This window comes from Acanthisitta chloris, unplaced genomic scaffold (assembly GCF_000695815.1).
Source record: "Acanthisitta chloris isolate BGI_N310 unplaced genomic scaffold, ASM69581v1 scaffold45824, whole genome shotgun sequence".
Taxonomy (NCBI): Eukaryota; Metazoa; Chordata; class Aves; order Passeriformes; family Acanthisittidae; genus Acanthisitta; species Acanthisitta chloris.
In genome coordinates, this window is record NW_008670696.1 from 3,613 (window position 1) to 22,633 (window position 19,021).

General features: G+C 39.5%; 1 protein-coding gene across 1 annotated transcript; it reads right to left on the reverse strand.

Annotated features, from left to right (window-relative positions):
• Positions 1 to 2,522: 2,522 nt before the first annotated feature.
• Positions 2,523 to 16,086, reverse strand: PECR (peroxisomal trans-2-enoyl-CoA reductase; the record flags this gene model as incomplete). The annotated part of the gene is made up of 7 exons (XM_009073752.1): positions 2,523 to 2,702; positions 2,825 to 2,936; positions 3,539 to 3,649; positions 5,800 to 5,896; positions 7,986 to 8,067; positions 8,727 to 8,892; positions 15,953 to 16,086. Coding segments are annotated over 7 exons (791 nt in total), but the record flags the coding sequence as incomplete, so codon positions are not given.
• Between the last annotated feature and the right edge of the window lie 2,935 nt (positions 16,087 to 19,021).

Consider the following 19,021-nt stretch of genomic DNA (forward strand, 5'->3'; position numbering starts at 1 on the left):
TTTTTGTTACCACACCCCTTTTTTTAACCTCTCAATGCCCTTTGATCAAGGGCTGTTGGCATAGGAAGAGCTCTACTACAGCTGATACTATCTGCAGCACTAACAGCAGAAACCCGAAACTCTCGTGCTGCCAGCTGACACAACACTGGGTGTCTGCAAGGCACTGCCAAACTTATTTAAAACTGCATCAAAATGGATCAAAGAGGCAAGACCAAAATAAAACCTCTGTTCTGAGAATTAAGTATTTCATGTCCTCCATGGTGCAAGAAGAAAAACACGAAACCAAAACAAAACCCCAAACAAAGGCTGTGATTATTGCAAAACCATTACAGCAAAGGACTTAGTATCCTACGATTAATATAATGTGATAAGAATTTTAATATTGTGCACAGTACGCCTCAGCACATGGGGAACATTAGTACTACTACTGGGAAAAAAAAGAAATGCAGAAAGAGCAGAGAACACATGTTGCCCTGTTCCCTTCTGAGGATTTATTTTCGGTATTCTTACACTAGACTTACCCCTAGAGCATTTTGAGTATACTCTCCTATTGCACTAAGCTGCAGCACACTATGGCTCCACAAATGCTAGCTTGAGAAAAGCACACACAGCCTCTTTTAAACAGCCAGCTTACATCTTTGTAGTACATTCACTGCTTTGCTAGACAAGCAGAAAGGTTTGTTATAGTTCTTACTTGCGAAGGAGTTTCTTAATTGCAGACTGAACCTGTCTCCCACACAGGAGAGCGCTCACCTTTCTAATGTTCCATTTCCTGAGATGACTGATGCATTTCACCATCATTACCTATAAACTTCCTCTCTTTATGAATATTCATACACTAGCATAGTTAAAGAGGAAATCTGCAAGATTAAAAATTGATCATTTCCAAGTTTATGCTCAAGTCCTGTAGCGAACAGTTCTGGGGTATAATAAAAAGACATTCAGTTTTATCAATTCACTTCCATTTCACATCAAATCTACAGTCCACAGATACCATAGAAACTCACAGTCAAACATGAAGAGAAAGTAAATTCCAGAAGTCTCAAGCCTACTCATGTTTCACCTTTTTCAGAAAGATGTTAAGAATATAGAAATAATGTCTGAACAAACTAAATAATTTCACTTAATGCAATGTGCTAGGCTTCTAGAGTTAATTATCCAACAGATGCATTTGCTTCCAGAATTCGCTTGCTGTGTACCCTGAACTAATATTTGCAATAATCAAAATACACCTTGCACAAGAGGTTTGAAAAAACCTGACTTTATCTCTGCACAAGTTTCTCACAACTGCATAAATGATCATCCAGTTACTAAGGAAAGAGGATACATCAGAAAGAACACTCATTTTGGCTCAAAGTCCTCCTCCCCCCTCCAAAACTGACATTCAGACTTTCATGAAGAAGCAATCTACATGAACCCATGTAAGAATCCACATTTTAATGAAAGGCACAAAAGTCAAACACCTTTGCAGCAAGCACACAACCGGCACAGACTCTTATATTCAGTCCAAAATGAAGTATTAAAAGTCTGTTTCATAGCAGCAACTTGATGCCACAAATTTCAGTTACAGCAAACACAGCCATTTCTTATTTTTTACATTTTCATTCCAGTTAGCAGACACGGGAGCACTTGCCTTAAAGTGAATAAAAAATTACAAACAGAGCCTCTTCCAGTGATGTATTGCAAGATTTCTGTTTTTTAAATGGCATCTCTGCATTTTTCACAAAAATCACACTTATTTTAGACACACTGATAAACAAAATTCTGTTAACACTGTAAGCCAACACAGTATGAATAGAAAGTGTCTTAACTAGTAAATGAAGGATCCAAAATCTCCCCTTTACTAGAGTAGCATACTGCAGAGAACACTGCAATACACATCAGATTTTCAAGATTTTACATGTTAAATTGTTGAATCTATACTGTTTTCCATCACTGTATGTTAAAGTTTGAATTTATTATCTGATTATTCTATTAGCAAATTTAAGTTGCAGCCAGCTTGACTCCATTATGCCATTACAGATACTAACAATTCAAAGCATTCCCAATATGCTATTCCATATTAGTTTGAAACATTAATGACAGTATTCCACCTTATTTTTAATTATTTTCAGAGAAATACTTACTGTACTTGGTCTTTAAAACCACTGTTTAACACTCAGTGTGTGGCTGAACAGAAACAGTGTAGAGCTAACACTTACCTCAAGGGTTACTGATGCAACTAATAACAACAGAGATTTAAATTACCTACTCCCCAAATTCATCCAGAATAGGATTCCAAAACATCCCCTTTCAACCCCCTTCACTTCAAAATAGTCTTCTTTTTACTCACTTCTGACTGAGATTTTTCATTACTTAGTGCCTGTGAAAGAGGACAATTTGTCTTTCATACCTTCCCTTCCCAAAAGACTGAATGTTTTCAGGGCAAGCGTTTTCAGAGAAGAAATTTACTATGCACAGCCTTTCAAGTTTTAAGTATAAAGCAGTGAATATCAAGGCACTCAGCAGAGTTACATATGAGCAAAAAAAATCACAACTGAGAATAATAAACCCAAATTATAAATGAGATTATCAGCAAATGTGCAGCTGGGAATAAGGTGAAATCTCCTTCTTTTACAGCTTTGGCTTGAACTCGCCAGAAAGAAGCTTTTTCAGCATTTCAGAATTCTTTCCTTCTGGTGGTGAGGGCCATCTGTCATGATCTGGGGAAAACAAAGAAAAGAACACACTTAGCTGATTGAGAAACCAAGCATTTTACTTCTGTGTTCTCCCATTGCCCAACTTCAGACACTTGAAAGACCTCATTCTGTATTCCGTTTCTTACCAGGTATTTCTAGGGTATGGCTGTATAAACTCTGGCCACCATCCACAACCATGGTTATCCCAGTTATGAAAGAAGCAGCTGGAGACAGTAGGAAACACACTGCCGGAGAGATCTAACAGAAGAATGACCATTTTAATCTCTCTTAAACTGCTGTGGATTGTTCATGTCAAAGAGGCTTGTACAAACTCTTACAGGCAAGACAGTAATGTTTTCTACTCAGTAATGAAAACTGTAACAGTGCTAAGCCATCCCACCAGCCACAACCATCACGTACTAAGCAGAGGAAAACCAGTAACCTCTCACAGATCAGATTGCAAAAAAAAAATGCATAAAAGTTGACCAGTTCATCAAAGTGCACACACTTGGTGGAACAGAGCTAAGTACTTTTAAGATAAACTTTTTTCCACCTTAATATTCATTCTTTCAGTCCTCCCTGCTGGAAGTCAACCTTTTCAGGAACTAATGTCTACTATGAAACACTTCAGCTGCATGAGGCAGCTGAATTAAATTTTTAGTATAACAGTAACTTAACCAGTAACTTAACTACTAGTTAAGTCTCCCACTTGGCACAGCTACACATTACCATAAGCTATTTCCTTTTCAAATATTCCATCATGGTGCAAAATTAAGTCTATTTTGTTTTCCATATAAGAAAGTGGCTTCAAAATAGAGACACAGAAGTAGAAACATCACCAGTGTTCTGAAATACATTACCTCCTCAGGAACTGCCGACCTCTTGGCAGGAACCTTTGGTATGCTCTTTAACCACATCGTTATGCCTTGTTCTCCATAGTTTGCAACAGCAGTTTCTGAAAACACCAGTCCCTATTTTAAAACAGCATAGTGAAAATTTAATTCTCTTGCATGTTTAAAATGATTATTCTAAAACTGTGAAGTTGTCAGCACTGCGATTTTCTGTGGGATCAAACTATCTACAGAGCACTTGAATGCAAGTTTTTAAACTTAATGGACTAGTATAATTTACACAAGAAGGTAATTTGGCTGCTAGCCACATCTCTAGTCAAGCACAATAGTTCTGATTACTCCAATTCTCCACTGTCACTTCAATAACTAAGAAGTGGAGTATAAAGAAACTCAGAGATTGTTATGAAATTACAAGCATTTCATGTTAGTTTACAGCAGGAAACTACAAAGCCCCAGGAACAAGTTCTCAACAGTTTCTGGTCATCTGTAAGAACACTAGACTTATTTACTTTGAGTTATGGAAGCAGACATTTCAGTCAGAATTCCAACTCTCCCTGCTTAGCTGCTGTAGAAACAGAAAAAAGTGATTGCCTTTGCCCTGATGATTATTCAGTCCTGTTTAGCCTTGAGAGGGAAGATGAAGGCTACAGCAATGGGAACACTTGGTTACAGAGATTAGTTAGGACAGAACCTTTGGGACTCAAGTTTAAATAAGTTAAAATAATCTGAATTCATCCATGAAGTACATACTAAGATTTCTAAGCTACCTGTATAATGTGAGTATGTCAAACTATTTTTCCACAATGCACGTTTCCCTCTCTATGTATCCATTCCCTACAGGTCACTCTGCTCCTGTAAAGCAGTCACACTGTTACCACAGACCTGGTGTATCCACAAAGATGACAGAAGTATTACTGTAACTACACCATGGACTTTAGTTAGGAGCATAGTAACAAAGCTAGGCAAACACTCCTGAAAGAGCCAAACCCCTCAACTGTTTGCCTGTCAAAAACTCCTTTAGACATGTGCTACGTTTAATCAGCATGATTCATTAGGTAATTAGCATGCTTGAAAAGTATATTCAGATAATAATGCTCTCTTAATTACTCACTTCCCCCAAGACTTGCTAAGTCATAAAAAACAAATAAACAGGAAATACAAGCCAGTAGATCTTAATATTTAACAAGTCTCCAAAGGCTACATAAGAGCTACTACCTGAATGATCACCACACATCTACCATTGAGCATTCTGTGCTATGCCAAACAAAGCGAGCCAGAGGTTTCAGGACAAGAAGCATAACAGGATTTACAGACATTCTACAAAGATAGTGGCAAGATTTTCCTAAAGATCACTTAAACAACTCTGACACTTCACTTATAGTGAGGTAAGATAAATTCTGAATGTAGTCAGGGAAAGTTTACATTTCCTCTTTTGATTTCAAGAGAGTAAATGTGCAAAGTAAAATGTGGTTATGAGAAGATTACACAAATCACAACAGATCACACAATCTCATATGTCAAAGCTGGAGCTTCTATATAACCTCTGTAACTGCTGCACTATGCACTACAAAATACAGCTGCTCTTTCCACACACTTACTTAAAACAACTGCTACCTGCTGCCTACTTCCTCAGAAATGTGGCAGGCATATTTTAGCTGACCTATATGGTGGTTTCCTGTCTGCATGAATTTGGTAAGAAAAAAAATCAGAACACACATTTTTGCATATAATTTCTTTGAGAGAAGGTCCACTCCAAATACAGCCCCTTTACAAGCCGAAAGCCAATCTAACTTAACACGTAGAAGACGAAGTAAAACATGTGATGTGACAGAGATTTTCAACATAGCTTTGTAAACACAGAGGGAAACCATCAGAATACCTGAAGCTCAAACAGAAGAAGCTTTGTGAACTCAGAAATAATGTATCCATTACTGAAATGCAAAGCATTCAGTAATTTTATGTCAAGGCTTTAGTAGACAGGTCACCAGCTCCTACCAGTGTCATTTCAAAAGCCCAGCAACCCAGAGTGCCAAGTCAAAGCAGAAAGCAGAAGCAATTTTATCCCACATCCTCTGACTCATCATCCAAAACATACAAAACACACTCAAATAACCGAAAGAACACAGATGAGGGAATTATAAATAAGTAAATACATAAATAATCCACAAACAGTTACAGGCTGCAGGTTTTAAAATTCCTTTTGTTGTGAAAGCTTTAACTATGAACATGTACAATGGCCAAATTTAATCAGATCATTTGACATTACTTACAGGAGCAACACTGTTGATTCTTACTCCACTGTGGGCCCATTCTAAAGCTAAAGTCTTGGTTAGGTTATCCACTGCAGCTCTTGCAGCTCCTGTGTGCCTGTTGAGAAAAGAAAGCAAAGGAAGCATCTGTTCCCTCAGCTAAAAGTGCTCAATGTTAATTCTACTGCAGACCCACTAGGGTAGTCAGAGCAGCTTTCTATGGCTGGACCAACCATCAGAGAGAGAGAGATTTCTAGTTTGTTAGTTTGACCATAGCTTCACTGTTTGAACAAGCTATGCTGTGATTTCCTGTCGTTTCTGGAAATACTTACAATCTCTTCCCCAAGGTGACATGAGGTCACTCTGCTGCAGAGGGAGGCTTATGAAATGAGAAACAACTGGAGGTAAAGTTCAAACCATGTAAAACTACCTGTAGGCTGCACAGGTGAAGCAACATTTGGAAGGATAGTGGGATGAAAAATAGTTTAGATCTGCTGACAAATATGATTAAAATAAGTCACTATTAAAAAAGACTATAGGGGGATGGAGACAGAGGCATTGAGAGTCCGAGTGAACTCATACACCTTGCTGCTAGAGGAAACTACTCTGGAACGATTACAAGCAGAACAAATCCAGAAAAAATTACTGCAGTAATGAATGGTGTACAGTTGGACTCAGAAAATTAACAGAATTTAGTTTCTTTAGCCTAGCATAACAGACTTAGAGGAGATAGATATAATAGCTTCTGAAATACCAGGGAAAGAATCAGAAAAAAAAAAATCAAGAAAACCATAAGAAAACCCAACTTCATATGTTTAGGACAGAACTAAATAATCTCCAGACACACTACGAGCAAACTTGATGAGGTTCATGTTCAAAATACGAAAAATTCTCTCAGGTGACTTTTAGCACTTGCTGTGGCTGGACTTGCAAAGACAAATTTTTTCAATAGTACATTCCTACAAGTAGTATCAATTCAACAGCAATTTAATTTGAAAGTAGTTTTTGTTTATCCATCTCCATGTACACACAACAGTTATTCGGGAAAATTTTTCCACTGTTATTCAGAATTAGCTTTTTTCCCCCTCTTGGTTCAACACTTAAATATAGCCTCAGGTTGTTTGCTGTGAAAATTCAACCAGACTTTATCAGTGTGGAGAAACTAGAGTAACTGTAGCTTCAGCACCACCCTGTGGATCATGACATTTATTCTGTACTGCCAAGAACAAGCTAGTGAGACAGTATTTTGCTGCTCCTCGAAAAATTTTAGTTTTGAAAATTTTTAACCTTCAATCAGGGCAAAGACAAGTAATGAAACATTTGCACAAAATACATTTTTAATGCTTTCTTCTATACAAACTCAATTTAAAAGTTTAAAAATAAAAAAGGAAAAGGTAGTTTCAAAGAATAAATTCAGATTTTGTTTTCCTATTAAGAAACTTTCAAAATGAAGCATCTTGACAACTTCAAAATTCCCTTTGAAAAGAAAATAATTGAAACAATTAATTTTCTGAGCATTATTTATCTTTCAACGAATTGGAACTTTAGTGGTGGAAAGTTTTCAGTTGGAAGACTCCTGCTCACCTCCATTTTGAGGGTAAAGAAATTTGAACAAATGCAGTACACATACAACTACAGAGAGGATGCTGCATTTTCATGCATTAGAAACCCTCCCTCAAGAAAGATGGCTACAAAGTGAGAGTAAAGGAAAAGAGGAGAGGGAGGCATTATGTGAGCTGATAGACAAAGCCAACACCTGGTGATGTACTAGAAATTTCCCTCCTACTCCCAGTCCAACTGCCGTAACTCATTGCACCATCAAGACATGTAAACTGAGAGCAGAAGAGAAAAGCAGCAGGTGCCAAGTTCTTGCAAACCCTCCAGCAATTTAGAGAGAGAGTGCAAGAACTAGTGGAACTAGTTCCACTGGCACACTTATTTCCCATGAAAACTTCACTGCCAAGTCTTGTTTCATAGCTTGGTACAAACAAGTTAAGAGAGACCACAGATGCCATTTACTCCTGTGGTCTCTACTGAATTAGTAAAAGATCCCACACATGCAACCAAGTGATATCCTTGTTCTCTCTTGACCTAACTACTCTATTTCTATACTCTGCTGCTGCCCAGTGCACACCTTTCTAAAGTGAAGTATTTAGAAGCAATTAGGCAGAAAATACAGGAAAACGTAAAAAGAAAAAATATATTACGACATTCCAGGAAACCCATTTCTCACGGCAGCAGTAATGTTGACAATGACTCCTCCATGTTCCTGCATCCAGGCATTGTACACTGTATGAAGGAGGAAGATAACCTATAAATACCAGAAGAAATGTATACAAATGAACTTGCCAACTGGAAGCCAAATTTGGAGCCTTAACTGCAATCACATTACACATTTGCCATGCAGACATAAACAATCTGCTCTTTGTACCACAGCCTCACCAATCCAGAGCTGAGCCTGTGGTACAACTCGTGTGGTCCAGGTAAGGCTCAATGATTGTCGAGAGGCATCTGGTGGAAATCAAGATTTCATGTTTCCACCTAAATTACTTTCATTTCCAGATTCCGAATGCTATTTAAGAAGCATGTACCATACTTAAATTTAAGCTTAAATTTACATCCCTGAAGGGAGAGAAATATTTTCCTGTGTTACACACAGGCCACAGAAGGTGACTGGTTTTCCTATGGTCTTTTAAGTGAGTATCCAAGCCAACTGACTCCCCAAACCTGACCTTAACCAGAAGATCATACTTGCCTAAATGTATGTTTGTATATATGAACAGAAGTAATGTACCATTTAATGCAAAGCTTTGGATGAGATTCATGAAAACAAATAACCACTGTCAGATAAACGTGTGAAAAAAAAAGAAGGCAAGGAAACATTTCTTGTGTTCTTGTATTGCTGCAAAAAACCAAAACCAACCAACCAAAAAAAGTTCAGATGTTACCTGCTTTGCAGCAATAGAAGGTCCCTGTCAGATTCGTGTCTATCACAGCATTCCAGCCTTTCGCACGGATGGCTTCAGAAGGACTTGCAAACTGCCCCCCTCCATTATTCACCAGGAAGTCAATCTTCCCATGCAGACTCAGTGTAGACCTCACCAAAGCTTCTACCTGAAACAATATGTTAGTGTGGAATGCTGATTAGACTATATACTCAATGTCACTCTCAGACAGTGTTCTCTTTCTCAAATCCTTTTCACAGCAAAAGAGGAGGCTGAACCTCCAGAGAGGCTGTGAAATTAGTATGAGAGGTTTATTCAGCCAGGCAGGACTGGGGTGTGTCCATGCTTACTTAGGAAATCTTGCTGGTATAATGCAGGTGCCACATAAAATACCAGCAGCAACAGAAGAAGAAGGGGACTTAAGCTGCTGAAGATTTGTGAAACCAAACACACACAAAAGCTACATAAGATCTACTAAGAATCTCCTGAATTTTTCAAAAGGGTTGGAGTGTTCACATCAGATGCTGGAAGAGTCCCATATAAGGTAGCTGCTGTTTTTCTGTTTGACCCACACGCCTAAGCATTTTAAATAGGAAACGTAAATCATCTTGTGGAGTTTTAACATCCTTATCTAGAAGTTTTGTACATTCACTAAAGCTCTGACATAAGAGTTGGGAACAGCCAATCTTCTTACACAGATCAAGATGGTTAGTTACCCTACAAAACATGAACTCTACAAAGTGCTGGAAATACCAGTTGCCTTCTTTAGCAAAAATACTATTTCAAGTTAGTAATAAGAATTCCATAGCAACTGCTTAATAATTTAATCTTTATCTCAAGAAACAGGAAATGGGACAATATGGCTGTTTCCTGCTTACATCATCAATCATAACTAGATACCATGCACCAGTTATTCCTACTCAAGCATATATAAAAAGTTAATCTAGCATCTGTGGTCAAAGAAAACACAGACCAAAAAAAACCCCGAAACCCAAACAGCTGGAGCAATGCTGCTGCTCAAACAGATTGGACTAGGGGAGGGATAACAATTAGCCTTTCCTGTACTGAGCTGGCAGTAGAAAACATAAGGAAAAATAGAGCAAGCAATGCATGATCTATGTCTCATGACAAGTGTCACCAACTCAGTCTCATAAATAGCTGCCTTGAATCTTTTGTTGCTGACAGTTCAGGATGGTTTAACAGGATTGTATGGATCCCCTGAGGATGCATCTCTCTGAAGAAAAAACTAAACAAACATATAGTGACTGAAGCCTCACTGAAAAATTAGTGACTGCTGAGAAAAAAAATGCCTTAAAAAATAATTTTGAGACCTAAATCACCATCTTTAAATTCTGAATGTCATCTTATTCCTCACATCAGTCGCTGCAGCTTGTAGGATCTGAGGGAAAAAAAACAACTCAGAAAACCAAAACATCTGTGACAGCAGTCCTAAACCTTGTGAGAACAGCCATGCCACAAAGACATTCTGGCTTTTTCCTTTGTTCACTAAAGTAAGTTATGTCTGCCTAGGCAGCAAAAGTTATGCTTTGCTCAGCAATATCAAAACTCTTCTACCCATCAGCCTGAGAATCTTGCTTTTAATATTCTCTGCAAGTCCCTCAAGTATGAGCTCATTTATGGAACAGGAATGATTTCAGTACAGGAAAATTTTGAACAGACTAAGGCTACTCAGACTGGGGAAAAATAAAAGAAAGAGAGAGAGAGAGAAGGGAAAATGCTAAGAATCATAGAAAGAAAAGACAGAAAAAAAATTAACAAGAAAAATCCACTGAGAAGTGACATTACAAGCAAATTTTCAACAGCTGGACAAACCCTGCTATAACCTATCACTTCACAATGGTTCATATGTTGTATCTTCAGAAACTCTGATGTTGTTCCTACTTGTTGCACCATATTCTCGGGGGAAAAAAACAGTTAAAAAACCCCCTACAACAACAAACACATATCAGTTCTGCTTTCCCAAGACCAGGAAAGGCTAGCAGGCTCGCCAGTGACAGCTAAAATAGCTCCAACTGCAGCAGTCTTCACAATGTCTTCTGTGCTGCAGAGAAAGCATAATTGCAGTGCTCCTCCCCATTACAATAAACATGGTGACAGCAGCCACCAGCACAGAGAGGAGGAGGGTCTGGTTGAATACATTTAAATCACAGTGAGAACTAAAGATTTTTTTCTGTAATTTCAAAATCCACTTGGAAAGAACTTCTTTAAAAAAGCTACTAAAGACTCTCTCCGGAAGCAAAGCAGAGCTGCACAAGGTACAGCTACTAGTTTAGGACGTTCTTCTGAGAAAGATCGAAAGGAACACAATCAGGCACTTCAGACATAACAGAAGATTGGAGCTCTTCAACAAGGAACTTCTGTGTGTGACTGCAACACAGAAGTATGATGCAGGGGGTCACTTTCTCAGATAACTGAGATGACAGTAGTCAGTGACACAGGGAAAAGAGACAAACGTCCACTTGCGTTCACAGGTCACACTGAACTTGAGTAAAACTCACAGGCAAACTACCCACTACAGAGTGTTAGAGATTTGCTATTTGGGGACTAGAACCAGTAGACATTCTGGCACAAACAGGTATTTTTACTTTGTGTTATTCAAAAGTACAACAGGAGGAATCTCTTATCCACAACTCCCCACCAAGCCACAGTCTTCCACTACTGGCTTCACACAGACAGGCATTAAGTATTTATAAACCCACTGAGACTACGCTAGGCTACAAAGTTTACTGGAAAAGAAAAGCTACTAGCGAACTCGGACACAAGGTAAGTGCTAAGTAGTGATGTAATGAGTCTGACTGAAGGAGGCTTGTTTGTCAGATGTCCAAGTGACAGGTTTTACCCTTGGGGTCTGGTCCAGCAGCAGGTGCTGTTGCTGGAGCTCAAGTGTGGAAAGGGGACACTGTGCACAGAATTCTGAATTGCTGATTTCAAGAGCAGTGGCCTACCAGAAGTACAAGGTTTTATCTCCCATTTAACCTACATGTATTCTATTTATCTGTGTGCCAGTGAAAGAAATGTTTGTCCACAGCATACAGCGAAGAGGCTTTACAAAGGTAATAAGTTCCTCATGCTTTGTCCCTGTCAATAGATTTGCTGGAGCTCAAGACTTAAGACACACAAACATAAGCTTCCCCTTCCCAACACATACAGAGATAAATAGACAGCTCTTTTTTATAATGGAAAAAGGATGGGGTCTCTCTCCTCCATTCTGGCCACCATTGCATTGAGGCACTGAAATTGATTAATTAGGCCCTTGGATTTTGGATAAAGAGCTTGGTTTGAAAAGCCAAACACACAGAGAGAACTGTCTGGTTTGTATCACAGCAAGAGCAAACTGACCTGCTCTCAACACGTTATGTGGGCAGTGCTAGCAAACATGCAAGCAATTAAAATCACTTCAGCTTCATAATCACTAAGAAGCAATATCTATCACTACATGCACTCCAGGCTCAGGATAAGGAACAGGTGCACAATCACTGCTCCAGGGTAAGGCCCCATGATGACAGAATACAGAAACCTCAGATCTTCTTAGTACCATCTCAGAACCCTCTACTCTTCCATCTTTAAAAACAAAATAGGTTTGTTATCCTTTACATTCAACAGAAAACTAGTCAAAAGCAGCAGCAGTAGCAAACTCACGAAAAAAAAAGCCTGACAGGCTATGCAGTGGTTGAAAATCCTCCATCAAGCAGGATTATTTCTTGCACACTAAACGAAAAGTAAGCTTTGCTAGAAAGCAAGAGGGCTTCTGAGGATGAAGATTTAGAGATTTAAAAATGTGAATTCATTAAGCTATTCCCATGATATCTGCCATCAAGCTTGTGAAGCAATTAATTCACTGCACCTCCTTTGACTCTTCCTAAGCCAGGAAGAGCTCTAACAAACATTGCACTATATGATGAGGGATGAACCCTCTAATGTTTGAATTTCACAGATACGAACTAGGACACACAAGAAGCATAAGGTGTGTTATCTTCAAAGCAGGTCAGTCACTTTCAGATTTGCAATAGGAGGCAAAAAAATAATAATCATCTGGCAATTTGAAAGCACCTTAATCTTTCTTAAATTTCCTGTACTCAAAGTCCCTCCCTCCAGTTTGCCTGATTATACAATTAAAAACAGGACAAAATTCATATGGACCTTTAAAGAAATGCAGAACAACTGATGGAGAAGGATGGATTAAAAAAAAGGCATGCTATAGTAAGAACAGATGGCTTGTTCCTACAGGTGATCATGGTGACTTCCTTAAAAGAAAGATTTATTCTTAGAAAGACTTCAGTGAGATGCCGGAGAGAAGGATATACTAAATGAATTATGTAGTTCTTCAGGACTCTTCCTGGGCTTTGTTGCTAGTGATAGATCACTTCTGACGTCTAAGCAGGCTTGAACTCCTAAGTCTTTTTACCTTGTTGAAACATTTATTATGTTTTTCTCCTGCACATGTTCTTTGGTACCTGGTGTAAGAGCCGAGACAGAGGATGTAATGACTCGCATGGAATACTTGCCGAGGCTGTCCTCTCTACCCAACAACGAGCTTCCATGACACCTGAGGTACTCTTCACTCATACTAAGCTGAAAGCAGACAATGAGTTGTAAAGCTATTAATGAGCAGCACACAGAGCCAACACAGTCTTAAAGTCTTGTTTCCCTCATGAGGGAACCCAGAGGTTTATATGCCCTCTTATCCCATCTTCTACTGTAACAAAAAGCTCTTCCCATATTAGGAAAAATACTGAAGTGAGTTCCCTCTACTTAAGATTTACCTTCTAGGCTAGGAAAATCCTTCACTGCACCTTTTTATAGATCCTGTTCCTAAGACTCCAAGTCCCAGGCACTAAATTTTAGGTTCTGGAATAGGTTTGGAAAGTGGATGTATGATACTCTTTGAATCGAAGTAAAAGCCCCAAAGGTCATTTTCCTCTAGTTTCCACAAGGCAATCAAGTGCAAATTAGAAAAAAGAATTCACCACTGCTGCCCTTAGTAAGCAGTGGGTTGTGGAGAACTTGCCACATGCCTCAGTTCTGACGATTTTCAGCAGTATAAGTAAATGATAGTTAATTTGAGTTTATCTGGTTTCAACTTACAAACACGAAGTACCTAAGTGTAAGGATATAAATTCAAAAGCTGAAAATATGATCCACACATTTCTGGTCCAACAGTAAATTTAGAAATAAAGTAACAAGTTACCAGGATTTAGCAATCTTTGAGAATTTCAGCATTAGAGAACTAACAGAGGAGAACATAGCCAAAAATCCAAAAGCTAAAGAATAAAAATCACAGGATGTCTCTAACCAGTAAAAAAATCTGGCCTTGGAGATGGGCATCTGGAATGGATAAATATTTGTTTAACAGGTACACGAGTTTTCACATCAACATGCAACAGAAACTGCATTCCTTTTTCAAAACTTCCAGAAAACACTTGAGATTTCCACTGTGATTTTTTTTCTAAATAGGACTTCAACAGAAAGAAGTAAGAGCAGTTGGAGAACTGAAGTGAATCAAACTATAAGGCTGAATCAATGACTGAAAAATTCAAGACTGGAGTTTAATCTGCCTTATTCCTCTGAACCCTCTTCAATAGATACAGACATGAAAAGGGCAACGGTTAGAGAGAACCTGCATCAATTATCATACCAAAAGTTTGAAGAAAGTTCTGATGTGTCTATAAATGAACAGAGCTTAGAAATAAACTGGAAACAAGACAATTTTATGATAAAACTACAGGGCAATGGCAAAGACAGAAGTTTCTTCAAGTACCAGCATGGTTACTGGTAACACAGAATAATGCCTGAACACTTTATACAGCACTATAAAGAGGCTCGAAAAGCACCTTCAAAAAAACTCCAAAGCCATTTAAACCTGTTTTGTCAAACAGGTATTTAGCCACACTAAAACAGGAAACAAAGAAGAAATGGTAGTTTAGTGGAGATTACCTCACTACCATCCAAGCACTGCATCATCTCACAGAACACTGCAGATCCCACTAAATCCCACTAAATCATTTTTAAACTGATACAGAAATAAGATTCAGCTGCAGCAGGTTATTAAGTGTGCCAGAGTACTTTCTGTGAAAAAACAGACATGAAAAAAGGCTTAAGCCTTTTTTTCTCCCTTTACCTCTTTTCTTTCCTGTAGCTTTAATCATGTAAGTTGCCCTCTGACATCTGTCATAACCTATTATGTTGCACTGCTGATGCTAGTAAATACAAACCTAAAATTCACTGCTAGGTGAAGTGACATACTGCACAGCCCCAGGGTTCATCTCCTTCATGAGAGAAAGTCTGAGTATATCACTATAAATATTTTATGGCACGAACTGTTCCACAAGGGAAGAATTTACTTTTGTATTTGTTTTATGGTTATATATTAGGATATTTCCAGAATCTTCATAGCTCTTGAAGGTCATTAATATTTAAGATACTTAACAGAGACTTTGAGAGGTGAAGAAAAATGTAGCAATCAGTGGTTACTGGAAGATTTTCTTGCTGTCTTCAATAAGTTAAAAAATTCAACATGAAGTTGGACTTTTAAATATTTAATTACACAGATAAAAGTTAGCAGGTGCATGCAGACTTCTGAAGAACCTGGATTAAGTACTTCTGCTCTTGATCTTCCATTTTTTGTAATATGGAGAAAATGGAAAAACTCAACTGGGATACTAACAGAGTTTGCAATGAGGCACACCTCAAACTGTAACCAAAATTTCAAACATGGCTAATACATTATCTACTTGTGGGGGGTTAATACAAGCCAAACTGATAATGCAGGGCACTCGTGTCGAGTCACAAGCACTGAGATTCCATGCTACGCCTTCATGTTTGAAGGCACTATTCTGAGGTCTCCATCTTCACAGTTTACACCCCCTCACTTCTGTCATGGAAATGTGACAAAGAATCATGCTAAGTGGGCTCTGGCTCAGCTGTAGAAGATGCCAGTTCCAAGGCCTGCTTCTCCCAGAAATATCTGAAATACGTAAGATGGTCAGAAAACTATTTGCAATTACAAAGGCTTTCTTGCTTAGGTGGTTAAGAAATGTCTTCCCTTGGAAAGCACATCCACCTAAACAATTTAACTGTGATTTTTTGCACCTTTCCCCAATATAAGCCACTTTTGAGAGGGCCAGAAAAGATCTTTGGAGATTTAAGAATTTACATACACAATATGCTTTTGACATATTAAGCCCCAGAACAAGATCACTGGCCTTTACCTCTTCTTCTCTGCGGATATTGCACTGTATGGGAGTCACTTTGGCAGGACTCATGGAGGAAAACATACTGTTCAGTTCTTCCGCAGCAGCTTTTAATCGGTCAAATTTACGAGAGGCAATAACAACATTGCAACCTGTAAGGACAAAATGAAACATCCTTCAGCTAACACAATTATGCTATTTTTTTGATAAGATCATGGAGACACCTTGTAGGATGTGCATTTATTAGTCACTGACTAGAAGATATAGTGTTGGAAGTCCTTGCAAGAGAGAGAAATGACTGATGTCAGGTGCTTCTTAGCAACAAGATCCCTCTGTGCCAGAAAAAGAGCAATCAAAAGAGAAAAATGTCCATAAGGTTCCCTTTCCTTCCTGCAGAAGGCAAGATAGCCTGTGAGTTGTGGAGTCAGCAAAGGAGCTTTCCGACATCACTTCTGCTGCCTCTGCTCACAGCTGCCTCATTTATCAATTAAGTGATTTAAAGATGTTTCAGCAGGTCTTGATTACAAAAAAACTGCTGGCTCCTAAAACCACAAAAATAATCTTACTGCATGAATGGCTGTAATTTTGACTAGCAGTGAGCAAATGTCATGCTCTGCTTTTAACCCTATGGAGTCTGAAGGAAAGGATAATAGCCTCAGGAAATTAATCCCTATCTGCAGACTACAGACAGCAGGAACAGAGGCTTCCCTGTGGCACTGCAGGATCCTAGCTGCAGAAAGGAGAGGAAAAAAATAGGCAGGAGCTCAAGTATTTTGTGTCTTTTTTCAGCATTTGGAGGCAGGAGGACTCATTCTACAGAGAAGAAAAAACAATGCAGGTGCCAAATTAAAGGCAAGCACTCACACTACAACAAGTCTAGTTTCATCTGTCACACAGTGGACTCAGGACAGCTTTAGGACTTCAGCAATTGCTACTACATAGACTAAACCAGACCACACCAAACCAGCAGGCATCCAATTTCACATAATGGATAAGCAAATTACTAGCTTCCACTGCCAAGCAGGCAAGGAGCTCTTGCCCCCAGTTTTTGCCTTACATAATCTTGGTATCCCAGCAGAAGTCATCCCTTACTCATATCAGGTCTGCTGCTCATCTGCTTCAACATGAATCAGCTCAACACCCTCAACCAGCATATAAAAAGGAAAGATAACATCTTGCCAGGTGAGGAGTTGGGGTTTTTTTTCCCCTCTCTGTTGCTGAGTGGAATTTGGCCTCCCATGTGATTAAACAAACACCAGAATCAACTCAAAATAACTAGTGGGAGGAAATAGCAGCAAGCTGTTTGTTTGGCTCAGGCTGTCTTATGAAATTATACATAGCACTAAAAAAAAAAAAGTATAATTAGAAAAAAAACCAAACAGAGGAGTTGAATCCTTCCAGAAGGAAGTGCTACAACTAGGTATCCCTAGGAACGGGAGCTTCACCTTTAATCAGTGGTCATCTTAAAACAACACACATAAAGACAGTGGTCTCTGAGGTCTTCTGATTTCTTTAAATTAAGAACTCGTCACTTGCACAACCACCTAACTAACACAGAGCTCATTAAATAGCACACACAATTACCAACTAACACTCAAGACTGAACCACAGTAGCACAGTTATATTTATCAGCTTCAATGCTTTTTAATACACACACTGATACAGAATATGGTCCAGTAAAAGAGGGTTTTTTTGCTAAATATGCTCTTTGGCAGAGGGGGAGACTCTAGCTCACTAAGGAACACTTAATACTTACTGTACAAGCTGACACTACTTTTTTTTTTCCCCCGAAGAATGACCAGACCATTTCCTGATAGGTTCAGGAGAGAAGGGCACAAGTTTCCAGATAAAAGGTTTAAATTTGTCCAGAAGGCTTCAAAGGAGACTGGTTATAAAAACAATGTACATCAGGAGTGTCACTATCTGTCATTGCTCCTACACCTGTAGGAACCAGCTCTCCTTACCTAAGTGCAAGGTATACATGGAAATAGTTCCTGATCAATTTCTTATCAGGAGTAACCAGCTAGTCCACAATGAAGGTTACTGAGTCACACTTAAGCCATAGCTCTTCAGTTTCTCTCCTGTGCTTTGTAAACATCTGCAGCCTTGTTTTCTGTTTAGCCTGTTATGGACACACACTTCTGTTACTTGTATTTCGCTTGAGAAAAATAATGAAAAGCAAATTAAGCACACTTTTAAGGTAACTGGGTAACATCATCAACCACCAGTGTGGTGATGCTTACAAAGTACCTCTTTAAATCAGCATGTAAGGACACCAGAAAAAAACCCTTAGTTCCCCAGTAGCACAAAGGTAACAGAACTAATCCTCCATTCAGCTCCACAGAGCAGGCAGAAAGCTGAGGGGACAAAGGCCAGGAGAGGCAGGGATGTCTCCCAGCGCAGCCTTAACAAAGAAAGCTCTTTACTATGCAGTGCAATGGTGTGGGGCACATTCCAGCAGCACAAACCACGGGGAGTGTGGCACCCTGAGGCATAACGCTAGTGTTGGTGTTCTGAAGACAGTGAATCCAATCATGATAATGAACTATCCAAACCCAGTCTGATCCCCAGCGCTTATACTGCTGCAAGGTGGATGACTCCGGAGACTGCCTTTCACTCCGGGTTTTACCACCTCTCTGTACTCAGCGAGCAAAGAAAGCCCACGCAGCACATGATGAAGATATTCTTCAACTCCAGGCCATTCTGTCACAGGCACTGCGGGAAGCACCACAGCTCTAACGCTCCTGTGCAGGTTGCAGTTCAAAGTGATACTGCTCAGAAAAACCCCAACTCTCTGAAGACAGAGCAGGAGAGCAGGGGCCCGGGTTTAACACCACCTCACTGCGACCGCCGGGTTTAAAACAGCACAGCGGGCAGAAAGGCACAGCCCCACACCAACCTCTCCTCGTCCCTGTCGCGACTCCCTGACCCTGACACAAGTCCCGCCCACAGCTCCTCGCACCCACACAGCGGTGCGAGCTGGAAGGGACCCCCAAGGGCCATCGAGTCCATCCCGCACGGGACCTGCCCAAGACCCACACCGAGTGTTTCCCCGAGCGCTGCCAACCCCCAAACCCCATCACGGCC